The following is a 19995-nucleotide window of genomic DNA, read 5'->3' as shown; positions in this document are numbered from 1 at the left end:
AGTGAGTGAGTGAGTGAGTGAGTGAGTGAGTGAGTGAGTGAGTGAGTGAGTGAGTGAGTGAGTGAGTGAGTGAGAAGGGTAGCTAGTTAATGGACATCCTGGTCAGAGTTCGTAAATGTGTTAGCAGGGTAGCTAGTTAATGACATTAGTAGCAGGGTAGCTAGTTAATGACATTAGTAGCAGGGTAGCTAGTTAATGACATTAGTAGCAGGGTAGCTAGTTAATGACATTAGTAAATGTGCTAGGGTTGCCACCTTTCAGAAAAAGAAATAAGGGACACCTGTCGTCCCTTTTTGGGCGGTTTTGGATATTTTTTTGGCAAAAATGGGCGGATTTTGTAAAAAAAAAATTAAAACTTTATTTCGGTTTTAGGGTTAGGGCAGGGCCGGACTGGGGAAATAATTCATACCGGGAGATACAGCGCGAAATATAGCCCCAATCAGGCCACTTTTTAAGTGGGGGGTCTGGGGGTCCCCCACCCGGATTTTTTTTGTTACAAAGACTTAATTTCCTGCATTCTGGTGAATTTTAGTGCATGTGAATCACAAACTAATGAGCCAACAATTGCTTAGTACAATGTACTGTTATGAACCTCAAATAAAACTGTTGTGGCACTAGCAATGGTACTCTCTCCACCTTCAAAAAGAAAAAAGCAAGAGCACAACATATTTTTCTATTTACTATTATAATACAGTTAACCACTCTCTCCACCTATTCAAACAAGGCAAGAGCACAATACCATATTCACTTTACTGATGCACTACCCATCAACAGTTAAAATAGCCCTTTACACAAACATTAAATAACAGACCTTTCATTACAATACTATAATAACAGTAGCCACTGCCAGAATAGTGACACATGTATCACGTGTGGTGAGCACACGCATGCATGCACAACAAAAACAGAAGATTGCGTTGTCTCAATCATTTTAACTATAAAATGAGCTCAAAGTATGAGCTCACTGACTGAAATTTCCAACAAAAAGCATCAATTGTCAAATAATATTGATCACATTAACTAGACTAGATGTTTTTGAGGAAATTAGAAAGGGAACAACAACTTAACCCTTGTGCCTGATCAGATTCTTATTTTTTTGATAACTTTGCAGTGATTATGTTTGTAGCCAATGTGGCAAAGGTGTGTAATCTTTGAATTATCTTGGAATTATTTTGACTCTCTCTTTCATAAATTCAGCCCCTAAATTCAGCCCCAATCATAACCACCACATATTGTTTTTTGTAATGTCAGATTTAACAACTCCTTTTGGGAGTGTGCCATCTGCCATTCCATTCGCCGCCTCCACGGTCAATCAGTTGTATCGCCTGGTCCCGCCTCCACCAATCACAAGCGGCAGCACGGCTCCATTGTGTGTGTGTGTCCGCGTGAGGGAGAGAGAGTCAGATAGTTCTCCAACTCTGTAGCAGACAGTGAAATACTGGTTGTTCCCCACCCACCTGGTTATCTAAAAACTATCGCGCCGTGCCGCCGCCACAACTAGAAACAATGGCCTGGCAAAAAATAAAAAATTAAAATTATAATAAAAAAAATATATAATATATTTTTTTTAATATAATTTCTTTTTTTAAATCTGTGTAGGCCAGGCCACCGGGAAAACTCCCGGTGCTCCCGATGGCCAGTCCGGGCCTGGGTTAGGGTTAGGGTTATGTTATTTAATTATTTTGGGGAGCCAGCCCCCCAAACTCCTGAAATGCATAGACATCTATGAAATCTAAATAAAACAATCTATGACATTTATATTAAAAAGAGCTAGCCCCCCAAACCCCTAAAATACATAGAAATCTATGCATTTTGGAACAGTTACTATATACCACTCACCTCTCTACTTCGGGAGGAGTTTTGTCTTTTTAGGACACGGTGGAGTGTCTGCTGTAGAGAGCAACCATGACAGGCAGCGCACAGACACAGGATTGGCACAACGGCACAGAACGTATCTTAGCAACGTGAAAGCGCTCATTATCATTGGTCATGAGCTGCTGAGCGCACTCCCATCATACCAGAGTTGCCAAGTCTGTTTATTTTCCGCAACTTTTGGAAAAATGTTTTGCTTGTTTTTGGCTTGTTTTTGTACTCTACCAGAATGATTTGGAAGAGTATGGAGAAGGAAAGGTCATGATCCAAAGCATACCACCTCAGTGAAGCATGGTGGTGGTAGTGTTATGACGTGGGCATGTATGGCCCCAAGTATTTTATGGAAATATTATCTGCTCATATTCAGCCAAATGCTTCAGAACTCATTGGACAGCGCTTCACAGTGCAGATGGACAATGACCCAAAGCATACTGTGAAAAATTGTTTTTTATGGGAAAGAAGTGGAATGTTATGCAATGGCCAAATCAATCACCTGACCTGAATCCAATTGAGCACGCATTTCACTTGCTGAAGACAAAACTGACGGGAAAATGCCCCTGGAACAAGCAGGAACTGAAGACAGTTGCAGTAGAGGCCTGGCAGAGCATCACTAGGGACGAAACTGAGCATCTGGTGATGTCTATGGGTTCCAGACTTCAAAGGATTTGCAACCAAGTATTAAAGGTAACCATTTTATTTATGGATGTTAGTTTGTCCAATTACTTTTGGTCCCTTAAAAAGGGTGTGTACATTGTAACAAACCGTGTATAAAACAGGCTTGCCACAGTCCAGTGTGTGAGGATTGTGTGTGACTAGTGCTGCGCAGTGTGTATTCCGTCAGTACTAAACATCTAACTAAATGCTACCACTCTGTCCACAACGGACATGTGCATGGAACGGGGGGAATAAGGACACGTTATTATAAACGCTCCCGTTCCTCGCTCCACGCACCAATCGGCCAACATTCCTTTCCTCTCTCTCCGTATCCCGGCCACCTCTCTTTGAGACGTGACGTGTCGGCCTTGTCTCGCCAGCCCGGAATTCTTGACAGCGAGTGACGCGTTGCGAGTGCCACTCGCTGTCACTTCCGGGTTTCCCCTCGCTGCTGATGATGCCGAGCCAGATTCCTGTGTCTCGACCTCTTCCTTTCAGTGGCATAACGCGACGTTTGCCACATACATATAGAAACTGTTGTAATTCCTACACTGTTCACCTGATGTGGTAAATTGTGAATGAAATAGTGGAATGAAACTAGTCCCAATTTTTCTAAGGACCCTTTGGAACTAGGGATGCACTAATACGACTTTTTCAGTCCCGATACAGATACCTCGGCTTTGGGTATCAGCCTATATATTTCACTTGGACCGTCATTTTAGGGTCATTGAATGAAAAAGATTGAGATATAATACATACTTCTCCATTAGAGAGAGTTAACGTGTCAGAAATGCAGCAAACCAAGTCACTATGCTTTGATTTTGGGCCTTTTAGATGTGTTTCTTGGTATCGGATTTTAGTATCATGGGAAATTCTCTGATACCAATATTCTATTTTAGCCTGGTATCAGACCGATTTCTCATACCAGTATCGGTATCGGTGTATCGCCACCCGGAGCCTCCTCAGGGACCCCTGGGGGTCCCCGGACCCCGCGTTGAGAACCACTGGTATAGAAAGTCTTTCTCAGTGTGGTGCCACCAGGGCTCTGCTATCTGAGGACACGACGGAGGAAGTAGGGTCTAAAAGAGGGGGAAGTAGGGTCTAAAAGAGGAGGAAATAAGATAAGATAAGATAAGATAAGATATTCCTTTATTAATCCCCTTGGGGAAATTCCAGTGACACACACATACAGCTCATCGTCTCATTAATAACAACATATCACAACCATTACATTTTTACAGTAACAACGGCACAACATAAATTCACACAGACATGTACATTTGTTGACACATGTGATCTACAGAATGCCTGAGACGCCATATGCGATAGTCGGCTGCAACAACAACAAAGTGTCTGAAACAAAGTGTCGTCGCGCCAGGTGGCGGGAGGGAGGGCGGAAAAGATTGCCCAGAGGGAGGGGGCATGGACTGGGGGATAGGACATTGGTGATGAAACAGTCTTAGGCCCTAAAATAGGGTCTAAAATAGGAGGACGTAGGGTCTAAAAGAGGAGGAAGTTGGGTCTAAAAGAGCAGGAAGTAGGGTCTAAAAGAGCAGGAAGTAGGGTCTAAAAGAGGGGGAAGTAGGGTCTAAAAGAGGAGGACGTAGGGTATAAAAGAGGAGGAAGTAGGGTCTAAAAGAGGAGGAAGTAGGGTCTAAAAGAGGAGGAAGTAGGATCTAAAAGAGGAGGAAGTAAGGTCGAGGAGGAAGTAGGGTCTAAAAGAGGAGGAAGTAGGGTCTAAAAGAGGAGGAAATAGGGTCTAAAATAGGGGGAAGTATGGTCTAAAATAGGGGGAAGTAGGGTCTAAAAGACGAGGAAATAGGGTCTAAAAGACGAGGAAGTAGGGTCTAAAAGAGGAGGAAGTAGGGTCTAAAAGAGGAGGAAGTAGGGTCTAAAAGAGCAGGAAGTAGGGTCTAAAAGAGGGGGAAGTAGGGTCTAAAAGAGGAGGAAGTAAGGTATAAAAGAGGAGGAAGTAGGGTCTAAAAGAGGAGGAAGTAGGGTCTAAAAGAGGAGGAAGTAGGGTCTAAAAGAGGGGGAAGTAGGGTCTAAAAGAGGAGGAAGTAGGGTCTAAAAGAGGAGGAAGTAGGGTCTAAAAGAGGAGGAAGTAGGGTCTAAAAGAGGGGGAAGTAGGGTCTAAAAGAGGAGGAAGTAGGGTATAAAAGAGGAGGAAGTAGGGTCTAAAAGAGGAGGAAGTAGGGTCTAAAAGAGGAGGAAGTAGGGTCTAAAAGAGGAGGAAGTAGGGTCTAAAAGAGGAGGATATAGGGTCTAAAAGAGGAGGAAGTAGGGTCTAAAAGAGGAGGAAGTAGGGTCTAAAAGAGGAGGAAGTAGGGTCTAAAAGAAGAGGAAGTAGGGTCTAAAAGACTGGACTGGATTGGTGGATCGCTATTCGCAATTATTATTTTGAGTGATTATATATGAGAAGTGATTCTATGTCAGCTGACCTTCAGAATGTTTGGCGTGTGACCGTGGCAACGCCAGGAGGACGTGCTGCACATCTGGGGCATCGTTTCTGAGGGGTGACGCGACCTCATCGAACTCTTTCTCTCAGCGCCTCCGGCTCAAACCACGGAGGCTAGATACCAATAATAAGGTTTGTAATGCTATACGTCTCTTTGATATCATCTTACTAATGTATAACTCTGCGTTTGTGTGTACGATCGCCCACGTACGCATGTGTGTGTGTAGCGGGGAGAATTAGATCATCTAATTCCACCAGCATGGTTACTTGACCTCTTGAGCCATGGTGTATAATCCTTCAGTCAGCCCTTACCCCTCATCCTCCTCACACCAACCTTAAGACACCAGAACCCCCCCCCACATGAGTGCAAACCGGCTTCCTAATTAATCTAACGACCCCGAGTTCTGCTATTTATCTATCCATCCACTCCAGACTCCTCCAGCGCCAGAGTGGTCCAATCAAGCTTAGCTCTGCCTGAGCGCTTTACAGCCGCTAATCTGCAATGAAGATGTTATTCTGGGCCTTTTGGACCAGCAGGTCGCTTCATTTGGCTTCACGCTGGATTATTAGAGGATCTTACCGATACTTTTGTTGCTTGCGTGTGGATATGATGTGACGTGGGGGGCTGGGGCGAATTGTTTGCGCACTCTATGTTTGCGTAACACAGACCGTTTGCGTAGCCTAGTTGGCTGTTTTGTAAGATCGCTTCCAATCCCTCCATCTCTTTGTGAAATCCTCTGAGTGTGTATTTGTATTTGTACATGTGTGCGGACAAGCACATGTGTTTATGTGTGTGTGTGTGTGTGTGTGTGTGTGTGTGTGTATGTGTGTGTGTGCGTGTGTATCTATCTGTATGTTTACATCTGCATGTGTGTGTTTATTTGTAGGTGTGTGTGCACTACGTGTGTGTATTTGTACATTTAAAACCTAAATTACTAAATGATTGTGTGTGTGATATTTAATCTGTGATGTATAATGTGTGTTTGGTGTTTCTGTGTGAAGGATGTTAATCTAAAATTCCGAAGTAGCAGGTCTTTACGACTGTGTTCGTGTGTGTGTGTGTGTGTGCGTACAGTACGTGTGCATGCGTGTGAATGTGTGTTAGTGCGAGTGTGTGTGCGTGTGTGTGTGTGAGTGAGTGTGAGTGTGTGTTAGTGTGAGTGTGTGTGCGTGTGTGTGTGTGAGTGTGTGTGAGTGTGTGAGTGAGTGTGAGTGTGTGTTAGTGTGAGCAGTGATGCAGTGGTGGGTACACTCGGTACCACGCAGTCCTAGCAGTTCGCTGAGCAGAAGTGCGCGCACGGATGTGCACGTGCGCGCACACAAAAATGCGTTCACAACTTTCACTCTACTGTCGCGCCGTGCGCCAAGTACCCGGCACTTATCACCTAGTCTTTGCATAGCATAACAAAGAAAGAGAAGTGCAAGACCAAAATACAAGCCCTGTGGGGGGTTTGCTTGAGCTGGTCTGTGCACACGCGAGGGAACATGTATGCGCGTGCACGTGGCGTCCAGGCAGTTCTGATATTACGACTGCACCCCTGAGTGTGAGTGTGTGTTAGTGCGAGTGTGTGTGAGTGTGTGTGTGAGTGTGTGTGTGTGTTAGTGAGAGTGTGTGTGTGTTAGTGCAAGTGTGTGTGTGAGTGTGAGTGTGTGTGAGTGTGAGTGTGTGTTAGTGCGAGTGTGTGTGCGTGTGTGTGTGTGTGTGTGTGAGTGTGAGTGTGTGTTAGTGCGAGTGTGTGTGTGTGCGTGTGTGTGTGTGTTACGACCCTGGCTCAAAGGGACGCAACATTAGTGCACACAGACACCAATGGTCTGTGTTTAAACCAAAAGACTATTCTAATTATGATTACTAGCACAAACTAAAGATCAAAGTGGTGGAAAGGGAAAAAGACACAGCTTCAACCATCTCCTCTAGCAACTGTGACCGTGCATGTGTGGGTGGGGCAGTGCCTTTAAGCCTGCAGGCAGGTGTCCAATCAGCAGCAATCAGCTAATTAGCAGCCGTCAGCTGCAGCCCAAGACACAGGACTAACATGGTACATAACAGGAGGCAACCACTACACATCAAACCACCAAACAGTGAGTCACTACCAAAAAGCGGCCATGGGTCGGCCCCTGTCGAACACGACCATCAACCTCGTCGAATGCTCCCCACTGTGGAACATTCGACAATGCTGTTTAAAACAAAAAACAACACTGTCCCGACTTTCGAGCAAGCGAGACCTCACAAAAGGTTCCTCCACTGCGGTATATGGCTGGAGTGGGGCAGGCTCATCCTCCACTGAGGCGTAAGGCTTAGCACCCCATCGACAAACCAAGACCTTATCACATATGAGCTCCATTTCAACAGGCCTCTCCACCGATACCGACCTGTCAAAAAGAGACTGCAAACCAAAATCAATATGAGAGCTAAGCTCACTGCGCTCAACAGGACAGAACACAGAAAAACAAAAATCATAGGTCTTTGATACCACCACAGCGCCCAATTTCCATTCCTCCTGGCACTGGCAGTTCAGGATACTGCAAACCGTGAACATCCAGAGTAGGATGCGCTGCCTTAGGTACAGCCCCACCGTCCCTGGAACCTGGCAATACATCAGTCACAAAAGCGTCTAGAATACCATCCAAAATGGCGTCACACAAAATAACATTGTCCTGATCAAAATGGTTGCCACTCATCAGACCAGGTTGTGAAGGCGGCTCCTGCTGTACAGGACACAGGTAACTAGGTTGACTAGCATACCTAGTGCCTGGCAGAGAGTCAGTGTGGACACGTGAATCAATATCAGAATCATCAACTGACATACTGGGATCATCCCTGCCCACAAGTGAAACATCATGAACAATAGAGCTACTGTGGGAAGGCTGGCAGCCTAAGCCAGGCCTTGTAGCCTCTTCAACTAGAACGGTGTCACATGAATCAACAACATCTCTCATGGCATCCTTCCCACACTCATCCTCCAATTTGTCCATGGCCTCAGCCACCGTACAGGCTGGGAAGACCTTGAGACACTGCGCTTATGCAGAGGTACATCCACAGTGTGCATTCCAAAATTCTCAACAGGGTCACTTTTGAATTCAACAAAGAATGTGTCACTAAGTGTAATGTCACAATTTGAAGTATCAACAACATCACTTTTGTCCTTTGATATTGCCCGTGTCCCAGCACACACAGGGAACACTCCTGGATATTTCTGTGCCAGCTCATCAGGGACCTCAGAAACCACAGGGATGGGAATTACAACTGGAGTAGCCAGCACTTTGTCACCAGCCAAATCATTCCCTAGAATGAAGGACACACCTCTTATGGGAATGTGAGAACATACCCCCACAACAACATTGCTTGATACTAAGGGAGAGTTGAGTGTGACCTCATGCAAAGGTGCATCCATAAATCCACCTCCAAAGCCACGAACAACGACACCGGAATGCAATGAAGACTTTTCTGAAAACGGCAAAATCCCCTCCAGAATGAGGGACTGAACAGCTCCGGTATCTCTCCATATTGTTATAGCCTGCTTTGAATCTAGTGCAGGGGTGCCCAACCTTTTTTGAACCAAGATCTACTTTTTTATTTACCACCTAGCCCGAGAGCTACCAGCCAAAATTGTATATTGTAAGCCGTCATTTGAGGCTTTATAAAAGCAGCATAATGAACACAAATCTGTCAGTGCCGAGTCCGACCTCATCTTAAATAACAAACAGCATTGCTTGTTGTAGTTAACAAGGAGAGGAAGAGTTGATTTAGCAAAAAAAAAAAAAAAAAAAAAATTATTTTTTTTATAATCAAATTTTATTAATCAAGATCTACTTTAAATCAGCCCGCGATCTACCTGTCGATCGCGATCGACTGGTTGGGCACCACTGATCTAGTGCATCAGTCAGGGAAACAAATCCATCCATCATAAATCTTGAGGAGCCCTCGAGCTCTCTGTCCACATCTTTTATACTTCCCCCATCACCCTCCAACGTCAGCATAGGTGTTCTGCATACGGTTTCTACCAGAGCCACAGTCTTGACATTTTTCTGTTCAAGCACAGGGCACCCAGCAACGATATGACCAGGCTTCTTACAGTATAAACATATAATCCCCTCTGGGAATGCACTAGCAGAACCACCATGCCTAGGAGGTGAAGTAGACTGACCAGCAGACACAGGTTTTGGGAAACGGCCCCCCTGAAAAGGACGCCTACCCCTGGACTCAACACGGTATTCCTCCACAAAGACGGACTTGTGTGTCAACACAAACTCATCAGCCAAGACAGCAGCGTCGCCTATCTTCAATACCTTATGCTCGTTTAGATGAGTGGAAACGGTATCAGGAACACATCTTTTAAATTCCTCTAGGAGAATCAACTGTCTAAGCTGCTCCTTTGACTCCGCCTTCTGAGAGGTGCACCACCTATCAAACAGGTTCTCCTTCTTTTTTCCAAATTCAACATACGACTGTCCCTCCGACCTGCGATAGCCTCTAAAACGCTGACGATAGGCCTCATAAGCCTCATAAGCCTCATAAGACTCATAAGCCCTCAATATGGAAGCTTTAACAAGCTCATAGTCAGCACTCTGTTCAAGGGACAGAGCAGTATACGCCTCCTGTGCCTTACAAACGAGAACCTGATACGGCGTCCAGGCCATATCAGGCCACTTCAACGTGGTTGCCACCCGTTCAAAAAGGGGAAAGTACCTATCCACCTCCTTCTCAAAAAAAGGAGGCACCATCCTAATATTTTTGCAGACATCAAAACCGGAATGCGACTCTGAATGCAGAGTACCCGCCTGCAAGGCAGCATGCTTAAATTCAAGCTCCTTCAGCGCACGTTCGTGCTCTAGCAACATTCGTTTCTCCTCAAGTGCGACCTCTTGTCGTAGCTGTTGTTCCTTAAGCTCACGCTCTTGTTGCTGCTGCTGTTCCCTAAGCTCACGCTCTTGTTGCTGCTGCTGTTCCCTAAGCTCACGCTCTTGTTGCAGCTGTTTTTCCTTAAATGCTAACTCCCTAGGCCCCCAATCAATGGCAACACCTTCCGCCACGCCAGAGAGTTGTGGAGACACCTCAGACAAAAGAGGCTCATCCACCTTTGCCACAAGCACCTGCTCCTCAATGAGTATAGCCCTCAAAGTCCCCAAGGCAGTCGTTTTTAACCGCTTCTCACTGGCAGTAAGCTCCACATTGTAGTGCACAGCAAGCTTCAGAAGCTGCTCTTTGGAAAATCTCTCCAACATCTCGTCAGAAGGGTTCTCAACAAAATCCTTTATGGTAGCCATCCTCACTGTACCAGCGCCACAAACTACTCACTTTAGAGTTACCAAAAGCTGCCAAAACCACCCTAGCATACACACAATTTACCTGAAGAACCACTAAAGAACCACTGAAGAATCACTGAAGAACCACTGAAGAATCACGAAGAACCACTGAAGAACCACTAAAGAGCCACTAAAGAACCACTGAAGAACCACTAAAGAACCACTGAAGAAACACTAAAGAACCACTGAAGAACCACGAAGAACCACTGAAAAACCATGAAGAACCATAAAGGACCACTGAAGCATGCTGAAGCACCGCTGAAGCACAGCTGAAGCACCACTGAAGCACCCCTTATTAGCGTTAGCATGCTAATGCTAACACTAATAACTATAAGGAGAGCAGTCAGTTTTGTGCCTGTCCGCCTGTGTGTTCGGCGTGCGACCTGGTGGAGATGTGTGCTCTACTGAGCGCACCTTTCTAGTCTGCAAATAATCCAACCACCCTGAAATAAGCAGATGTGTCATATGCGCAGGAGGTCAGGTGCTAACAGGTAGGCTATCCAAACACTGTGTTACACTCAAAACAAAAAATTAAATACAACAAACAAATTCAAACAGGTGCCCCTTATAATCTGATATGACTACTTACAGCTTCTACATCTACACTGCAGTCAAACGAAGAACTGCCAGGCCCACCACATGTCTACCCTAAAAAAAAAACTACATCAGGCCCTAACACACTACCTGTATTTTCTGGCACCCTAACCTACCTACCCTGAAGCTAAAGCACTGTAGACCTAACCCTCTACCAGCCAAAGATCATCTTGACCACCCACCCGTCAAGTATATGGTATGGTACAAGACAAGTAGATGTTACTAATCACTTCTATGACTGCCCCAGGAGTAAGTGGTACACAGGAAGCTGACAAACAACCAGAAAATAATGACACTACCTACATGTGGTGTCCACTAAACTATATATTTTAACAGCATACAAGTAGTCAAATCAAATCACAAAAAATAAGGGCATACTCACCTGTTTGAAGACCGGCTCAAGCCCCCACGTTACACAACATGTAACGATCACCACCCAAACCACATCACCAAGACACACCATGCAAAAAAAAACAACAACAAACAAATTCTAGAGGTATCTGTTTCCAAATTCACTCCCGGACCAGCGCCCAATTGTTACGACCCTGGCTCAAAGGGACACAACGTTAGTGCACACAGACACCAATGGTCTGTGTTTAAACCAAAAGACTATTCTAATTATGATTACTAGCACAAACTAAAGATCAAAGTGGTGGAAAGGGAAAAAGACACTGCTTCAACCATCTCCTCTAGCAACTGTGACCGTGCATGTGTGGGTGGGGAAGTGCCTTTAAGCCTGCAGGCAGGTGTCCAATCAGCAGCAATCAGCTAATTAGCAGCCGTCAGCTGCCGCCCAAGACACAGGACTAACATGGTACATAACAGTGTGTGAGTGAGTGTGTGTGTGAGTGAGTGTGTGTGTGAGTGTGAGTGTGTGTGTGTGTGTGTGTGTGTGTGTGTGTGTGTGTGTGTGAGTGCGTGTGTGTGTGTGTGTGTGTGAGTGAGTGTGAGTGTGTGTGTGTGTGTGAGTGTGTGTGTGTGTGTGTGTGAGTGCGTGTGTGTGTGTGTGTGTGTGTGAGTGAGTGTGAGTGTGTGTGTGAGTGTGTGTGTGTGTGTGTGTGTGTGTGTGTGTGTGTGTGTGTGTGTGTGTGTGTGTGTGTGTGTGTGTGTGTGTGTGTGTGTGTGTGTGTGTGTGAGTGTGTGAGTGTGAGTGTGTGCGTTCGATGCCCGCACCCTCACCGTCCGAAGGCCCCGCGCCCTCGTCTTCCGGGTCAGACAGCAGGCGGGTGAACTTGTGTCTGTGTTTGGACGGTGCAGGCGGGTGGGGCTGGTTCTGGTTCTGGTTCTGGGTCTGCTTCTGCCCCGCGGTGCCGCTGTTGGCCGCCGCGGCGTTCCGGAGGCTCTGGGAGCGAGACGCGGAGATCTCAAACTGCTTCAGGGCCTCGTCTTCACTGTCCGAGGAAGGAGACGCATCATCGTCATCGTCATCGTCGTCGTCACCGTAGCTGTTCACTAAAGGGAGAGGAGGTCACACGCACACACACGCACGCACACACACACACACACACACACACACACACACACACACACACACACACACACACACACACACACACACACACACACACACACACACACACACACACACACACACACACACACTAACGTTAAATAATCGTTTTTTTTTTACACATTCAAAAAAATCTATAAGTGACGCCACTTATCGATTTCACGCAGTTATCGATAATTATCGATAAATCGATAAGTGGTCTCAGCCTTAATCAAGTCTATAATAGAGGAGTCAGACAGTAGGAGTATTTCTGCCCACAGCTCTTCTCTCAGTGACAGGATGACTGATATCCTGTGAACTGTGGTTTCTCTACTCCAGGGGTCGGCAACCTGCGGCTCCGGAGCCGCATGCGGCTCTTTAGCCAATCAGCTGCGGCTCCCTGTTCTCTTATTTTGGAGATCGATGTCATACTGTGACACTGAAATGAAAAAATATTTCATCAACTAAAATATTTAGTCAACAAAAATATTTCATCAACTAAAATATACAGTACGTCACACCCTGCGCCTCTCCCTGCCGTCTGCAAGTGGCTAATCTTGAGTTTCTGACCCCCCAGTAAGCTAACCATGGATAAATCCAAAAAAAGGAAAGTCTGAGGAAAATAGAGGGTTTAATTCAGCGTGGACAGATTAATTTGCTTTCACGACTAACGATGCAGGCTTACCTGTATGCCTGATATGTGGTGCGAAATTTGCGAACAACGAAAAATTTACTTTTTATTTTATAGATTTTCCACAAATAAGGGAAGGACTCAAATAGAGCTGCATAGTTCAGGGTTTTATTTCAAAGTCGGTCTACAGACACCAGTGCTTTGTCTCCTCTTCTGTGTTTTATTTAAAAATAGGTCTACACAGCCAGTATTTTTTCAATCAACGTTTTTCTTTTTGTTGCTTTATAAATCCATTAATGCAACAAACTGTGTGCTATAAGTATAAAGTATAATAAATCGCAAATTACTTTGGGTATGCAATTGTCAGGCGTTTTATGCTAAATGTGGGGTATGCTTGGGGATATATAAAACGTTATACACTGTGTTATCTTCATTTTAAGGGTAAAAAGGTTGTGCGGCTCCCTGAGCATTTTATTTTGTGGGAGGGGGGAAAAGTGGCTCTTTTGATAGTAAAGGTTGCTGACCCCTGGCCTACTCGTTTCTACTTCCTCCTTCCCTGATGTATTCTGAGGCCTTTTACTGTTACTTTCTGCCACAAAGAAAGGTCTGGAGCTTCTCTCCCTCTACCGCTCCAGCCCTGCCCATGAATTGATGCATTCATCTAGGGCTGGGTGATATGGCCTAAAAATTAAACCCGCCAATTTTTTCACACCACATCCGATTTACGATTTTAATCGATTTTTTTCTCTTGAAAACTAGAAATGCCAAGGAAATCATTCAAATAAGCTTTGTTTTTATTTGACAAAAAAAAAAAATCAAACCAAGATGAATTTCCCTATTGGGATTGAAGTGCAAACCTAACTTTCACCAATCTTCACTTAAAAAATTAAAATAAAAAAATATTATATATATATTATATATAAAAGGTTACTCTTGATCAAACAAAGATGAATGTCCCTATTGGGATTAATAGTGCAATAACTAGCTTTTTCTCCAAACTTCACTTAAAACAAATAAAAGGTGCCTCTTGATCATCAAACAAGAATGAATTTCCCTATTGGGATTAATAAAGTGCAAATCAAACTTTCACCAAACATCACTTTTTGTAAAATAAAAGGTGACTCTTTATTTATTATTATAATTTTTTTTGGAAAATCAATTTGGAAAAATCACTCATTCGAATTAATCGATAAAATAGATTAATCGCCCAGCCCTACATTCATCCTACTCATTGAATTGCTCGTCCAAAGCAGAAGTCATGGCCTGTAACAGTGTCATCTGCCTGTGAGTCCTCTTCCACCCCTGCTCTCACAGATTCTAGGGGTGTTGTTCCAGTATTTCTTGTAGCTTTTTAGAGTCTGCCCCACCGCTGAACTGGGGTTCTAACATAAGATAAGATAAGATATTCCTTTATTAATCCCCTTGGGGAGATTCGGTATCATAGCAACATGGGGAGGGGGGAGCGGAGGTACAGGTAGTAGAAGACATACAGGTACAGGTCGCCTGAATTCTTTTACTAACGGATTTCCAGTTCCGCGTTCGCGTTCTGCGCTCTGATTGGCCACTGACGTTTCTGGTCGCGCCAATCGTGTGACGGCAAGTTCTGCCACCGGTTAAGCTTAGGCACTCTTTCGAAGTTGGTTAAGGTTAGAGTTTGTCTTAGAGCAGGGCGATAGAACACCAGCCCTGATTCGCTGCTGTTCGAGGCGGAAATGGGCGCGTCACGCGATTGGGCGCACATGTCACATGACCAGAAACGTCAGATCGCACCAGAAATGTCAGTGGCTAATCAGATCGCAGAACGCGAACACGGAACTGGAAATCTGTTAGTAAAAGAATAGACGCGTACAGGTCACAGAATTATAGTACAGTGGAGAAGTAAACATTAAAATAGAATAAAAAGGCAGTGTAAAAAATATACAGTATAATTAACTCTGGACATGCGCATATGGGCAACATGGTGCGAGATGAGGGTATGTATTTTTGCCCTACAATAAATATAGTTACAATAGATAATCTAATAATCTAAATCTAAACCAATATAATCTAAAAAAAACTAAATGCTAGAATGCTAAATATATGCAATATATAATCTAATAATCCAATAGTCTAAATGTAATCTAATATATAATCTAAAAATGCTAATTGCTAAAATGCTAAATGCTAAATATATGCCCTGATGAAGTATACAGTATTCACATAAGGTGCGGTATGCATAAGGTAAGTATAATAATAATTTAATTTTATAATTTAATTTAAATTTAATTTAATATAAATTTTAGGTGGGGGTCAGCTACTAGGTTCCTAGTAGTTGGATGTCTGGCAGCAGTCCCTGCCCACTGTTGTGGAGCCTGATGGCCGCTGGTATGAAGGACTGGCCGAGGCGGTTAGTTGAGTGTCGGGGGGGTATGAGTCTGTGACTGAACGTGCTTCTCATCTTGACTAGCTCATCGTAGAGGGGGTAGACATGTCGGCCCCACTGCTGTACTGGGGTTCTGACCCCCACCGGTCCTGGTGGGTCTGGTCCCAGCTGTCAGAACATGAAGCCTTCTGATCTGCTGAGCTTATTGTCGCTGAGGAAGTAGTGGGTGGAGGACGTATGTTATCCGTTCCCTCCTCACACCAACCCACTAAAAGTACAGACATGCATGCATGCACCTGCACCCTTACATAACACTCACACATACACACACACAACTCCTACATAAAAATCAATGAAAAGACAGATCAAAAATTCTATTAGATGCTCTCTCTCCGTCTTCTCTTATCCCCCCCCCCCCCCCCCCCCCCCGCACACTCCTTCCCTCATTCAACAGAGCACGCACACACACGCACACGCGAACACACACACAACACAAGGACACGGTGAGAGCACTCCACTCGCTCTGGAGTTTGACCATAATTGGCTAGCAACAGCTGACTGACTGACTGTGTGTAATAGAGTCTCCATTATTACCGCAGGTCACTGAGTACAACGTGTCCCACTCTACCTGAGGCATTGCCATAGTTACCTACAGAGAGAGAGAGAGAGCGAGAGAGAGAGAGAGCGAGTGGGCGAACGACGGCTGATTGATTTATTGGGGGGGGGGGGGGGGGGGGTTAGCTTAGTATATCTGTACTAGTTCCCCTGCAGGTAGTTTCTTTATGGGGTAGAGGGAAAGGCTGCTAGTCAAGTCAGGTCGAGTTTATTTGTAATTACATCTCATATCATTGTTTGTCTCATATAATAATCTCATACATAATCTATATAATCTTCCCACATTTCAACGGAATAGCACCCCCTAATCTCAACAACACGTATGATTCAAACCTTCCTCAGCGCTCGTCTGGGATCGCGTTCGGGACGCTCCTTGGCTACAACGGGTGGTCAATCGTTTTTGCCATCAGCGGTGACTGGTGGTCAGTTCAGGACCGTTTACAACCGGACGTGGTCACTCGTCCGAACGGCTTTGTCAAATGACACTCGCCGGATATATATCGTCTTGTAACTCGAGAGCCGAAGCACGCAATAGGTTGAGTGTGGTGGCGATCGAAAGGCGGCAAATTCAACTTTCCAACAATGTACGGGAAAAAATGCAGCGCGGGGCCGGCAGACGAGGGCAAAGTATACGGTACGCCGAATGTTGAGAGGTTAAGTGGGGAGGGATGATTAGGTGGCCTTGATGTTCGAGACCTGATTGGGAATTTGGCCAGGAACATCGGGGAAGCCCCTACTCTTTGCAAAAGGCACCTTGGGTTCTTTAACGACCAAATTCAGTTGGGACCTCAGTTTAACGTCTCATCTGAAGGACGGCACTCGCAGCTGTATGGTGTCCCTGTCACCATAACAGGGGCATTGTTACTGACTAGTCCAGAGGACAGAGTGCTCCCTGCTGGACAACAACACCACCAGGTCCAGAGGACAGAGTGCTCCCTGCTGGACAACAACACCACCAGGTCCAGAGGACAGAGTGCTCCCTGCTGGACAACAACACCACCAGGTCCAGAGGACAGAGCGCTCCCTGCTGGACAACAACACCACCAGGTCCAGAGGACAGAGTGCTCCCTGCTGGAAAACAACACCACCAGGTCCAGAGGACAGAGTGCTCCCTGCTGGACAACAACACCACCAGGTCCAGAGGACAGAGTGCTCCCTGCTGGACAACAACACCACCAGGTCCAGAGGACAGAGTGCTCCCTGCTGGACAACAACACCACCAGGTCCAGAGGACAGAGCGCTCCCTGCTGGACAACAACACCACCAGGTCCAGAGGACAGAGCGCTCCCTGCTGGACAACAACACCACCAGGTCCAGAGGACAGAGCGCTCCCTGCTGGACAACAACACCACCAGGTCCAGAGGACAGAGTGCTCCCTGCTGGACAACAACACCACCAGGTCCAGAGGACAGAGCGCTCCCTGCTGGACAACAACACCACCAGGTCCAGAGAACAGAGTGCTCCCTGCTGGACAACAACACCACCAGGTCCAGAGGACAGAGTGCTCCCTGCTGGACAACAACACCACCAGGTCCAGAGGACAGAGTGCTGGACAACAACACCACCAGGTCCAGAGAACAGAGTGCTCTTTCTTGTAATGTAAATTGCTCCGCCATTTTTCATCTGATTGAGCCACATTTTTTCCCCTAGATGTTCACAGAAAGGTAAATAAACGAACTACGTTCTATTTTATGGCAATAACGTTCAGGTTTGTTTGACCTGTGAGATATGATCCCAAAAATAACGTAAAAAAAGAGTTCACGCTAGAAGTCTAGAAGATGATTGACAGGGGCTGGCGTGAGCTGGGAAGTGTAGTTTTATGAAATTCAAAAGCCCATTGAAAGCCCTGGGTCTCCTCGTTCATAAGACTACAAACACTTATGACAGCTTGCTTTACTTCCGTCTAATTAATCCGGTTTCCGTTGGGATGCGCTGAGATATTTATAAACTCATAATTTCGCTAATAACACTTAAAATCATTGGTAAACAAACGTAGTGCTGAAAATATACACTTTGACTGAAATTATGAAATTAAGACATCCATCGAAAGCCCTGGGTCTCCTCTTTCTTATGACTACAACGATTTCATGACAGCTTTCCTGTCCTCGCATCTAAATAATAGATAGATAAATAGATTTCTATAAGCTCATATTTAGCTAATAACACTTAAAATACATACAAGATACAAGATACTTTAATGCCACACAATTATGGTTGGTGGTAATCGTTTGCGGTACAGCATGTTAGTTAAGCACTGGGACATCAACATGGAACATCAAACGCCCCCCTCCCAATCCCCACAATAAATACATAAATATATACAGGACAGTCACATATAACAAGTGTCAGTCAGTGTCAGTTCAATTCAGTTAATGTTCACTTCAGTTCGGATGCTTGCCCGTCTGTGCAAGGGGGGGGGGGGGGGGGCGGGCCAGGGTAAACAAACGTAGTAATAAAAATATACACTTTGGCTGCTGTTTTGACAGGGTTAGCGTCTTTACTATTGGCTACATTTGAAAAAGAAACGCAACATCACTTAATACGGACTATATTGATCTAGTAGTGACGTGAAAGAAATCGTGACCCGGTACCGGGCCGATCGGTATGTTGTATGTATGCCAGTATGTTGCCAGAACAGTAACAAATAATAATAATAATAAAAAAATAAAATTTATTACCTACCCGCAACCCCAATTTTGGTCGCGACCCGTAGTTTGAGAACCACTGCACTATAGCATGAGGACATATGTGCTCCAATGACCACCCATTCTAGTTGTATTGTAGATTAGTACCATTTTATCATTGCTTATGCAGCTATTTCTATACTATTTTTCTATACTACTTTATTGAAGATGATGCTGCAGCTAGGCCAAGGAGCCAAGAACAAAATAATTTCAGTATGTATGAAAAGATGTGACAATAGAATCTGAATCTGACAGGCATCATATAAATTCAGTATCATTAGATCTCCACTGACCGAACACAGAATACCCCCCCCCCACAACACTCCAGTCAAACAAATACACATCGGACACATTGGGCTCTCTCAGCCGTATTCCTATTATCATTATGTCGACCAGCATCAGCCAATCACACAGGCGCCGCACGCAACCATGAAGAGAGAGCTACAGTACCCAGTACCCAGACCATACATATACTATAGAGCTACCCAAACCATAGATAATACTATAGAGAGCTACCCAGACCATACATATACTATAGAGAGCTACCCAAACCATACATATACTATAGAGCTACCCAAACCATAGATAATACTATAGAGAGCTACCCAGACCATACATATACTATAGAGCTACCCAAACCATAGATAATACTATAGAGAGCTACCCAGACCATACATATACTATAGAGAGCTACCCAAACCATACATATACTATAGATAGCTACCTAAACCATACATATACTATAGAGAGCTACCCAGACCAAACATATACTATAGAGAGCTACCCAAACCATAGATAATACTATAGAGAGCTACCCAGACCATACATATACTATAGAGCTACCCAAACCATAGATAATACTATAGAGAGCTACCCAGACCAAACATATACTATAGAAAGCTACCCAAACCATACATATACTATAGAGAGCTACCCAAACCATAGATATACTATAGATAGCTACCCAAACCATACATATACTATAGAGAGCTACCCAGACCATACATATACTATAGAAAGCTACCCAAACCATACATATACTATAGATAGCTACCCAAACCATACATATACTATAGATAGCTACCTAAACCATACATATACTATAGAGAGCTACCCAAACCATACATATACTATAGAGAGCTACCCAAACCATACATATACTATAGATAGCTACCCAAACCATACATATACTATAGATAGCTACCCAAACCATACATATACTATAGATAGCTACCTAAACCATACATATACTATAGAGAGCTACCCAGACCATACATATACTATAGAGAGATACCCAGACCATACATATACTATAGAGAGCTACCCAAACCA

The 19995-nt window shown here is 44.7% G+C and overlaps 1 protein-coding gene across 1 annotated transcript in view; it reads right to left on the bottom strand.

Moving 5' to 3' along the window:
• LOC311223827 (synaptotagmin-16-like) overlaps positions 1-19995 on the bottom strand; it is a gene marked incomplete at both ends in the record, with an annotated part of 88832 nt that overhangs the window by 11106 nt on the left and 57731 nt on the right. The window contains one exon of the mRNA XM_084308592.1: positions 12189-12334. Coding sequence (XP_084164718.1) covers positions 12189-12334 — 146 coding nt within the window. The remainder of the gene's footprint in view (positions 1-12188; positions 12335-19995) is intronic.

This window comes from Notolepis coatsorum, assembly GCF_963971535.1.
Source record: "Notolepis coatsorum genome assembly, chromosome: 2".
Taxonomy (NCBI): domain Eukaryota; kingdom Metazoa; phylum Chordata; class Actinopteri; order Aulopiformes; family Paralepididae; genus Notolepis; species Notolepis coatsorum.
This window is presented reverse-complemented; position numbering and strand designations above follow the sequence as displayed.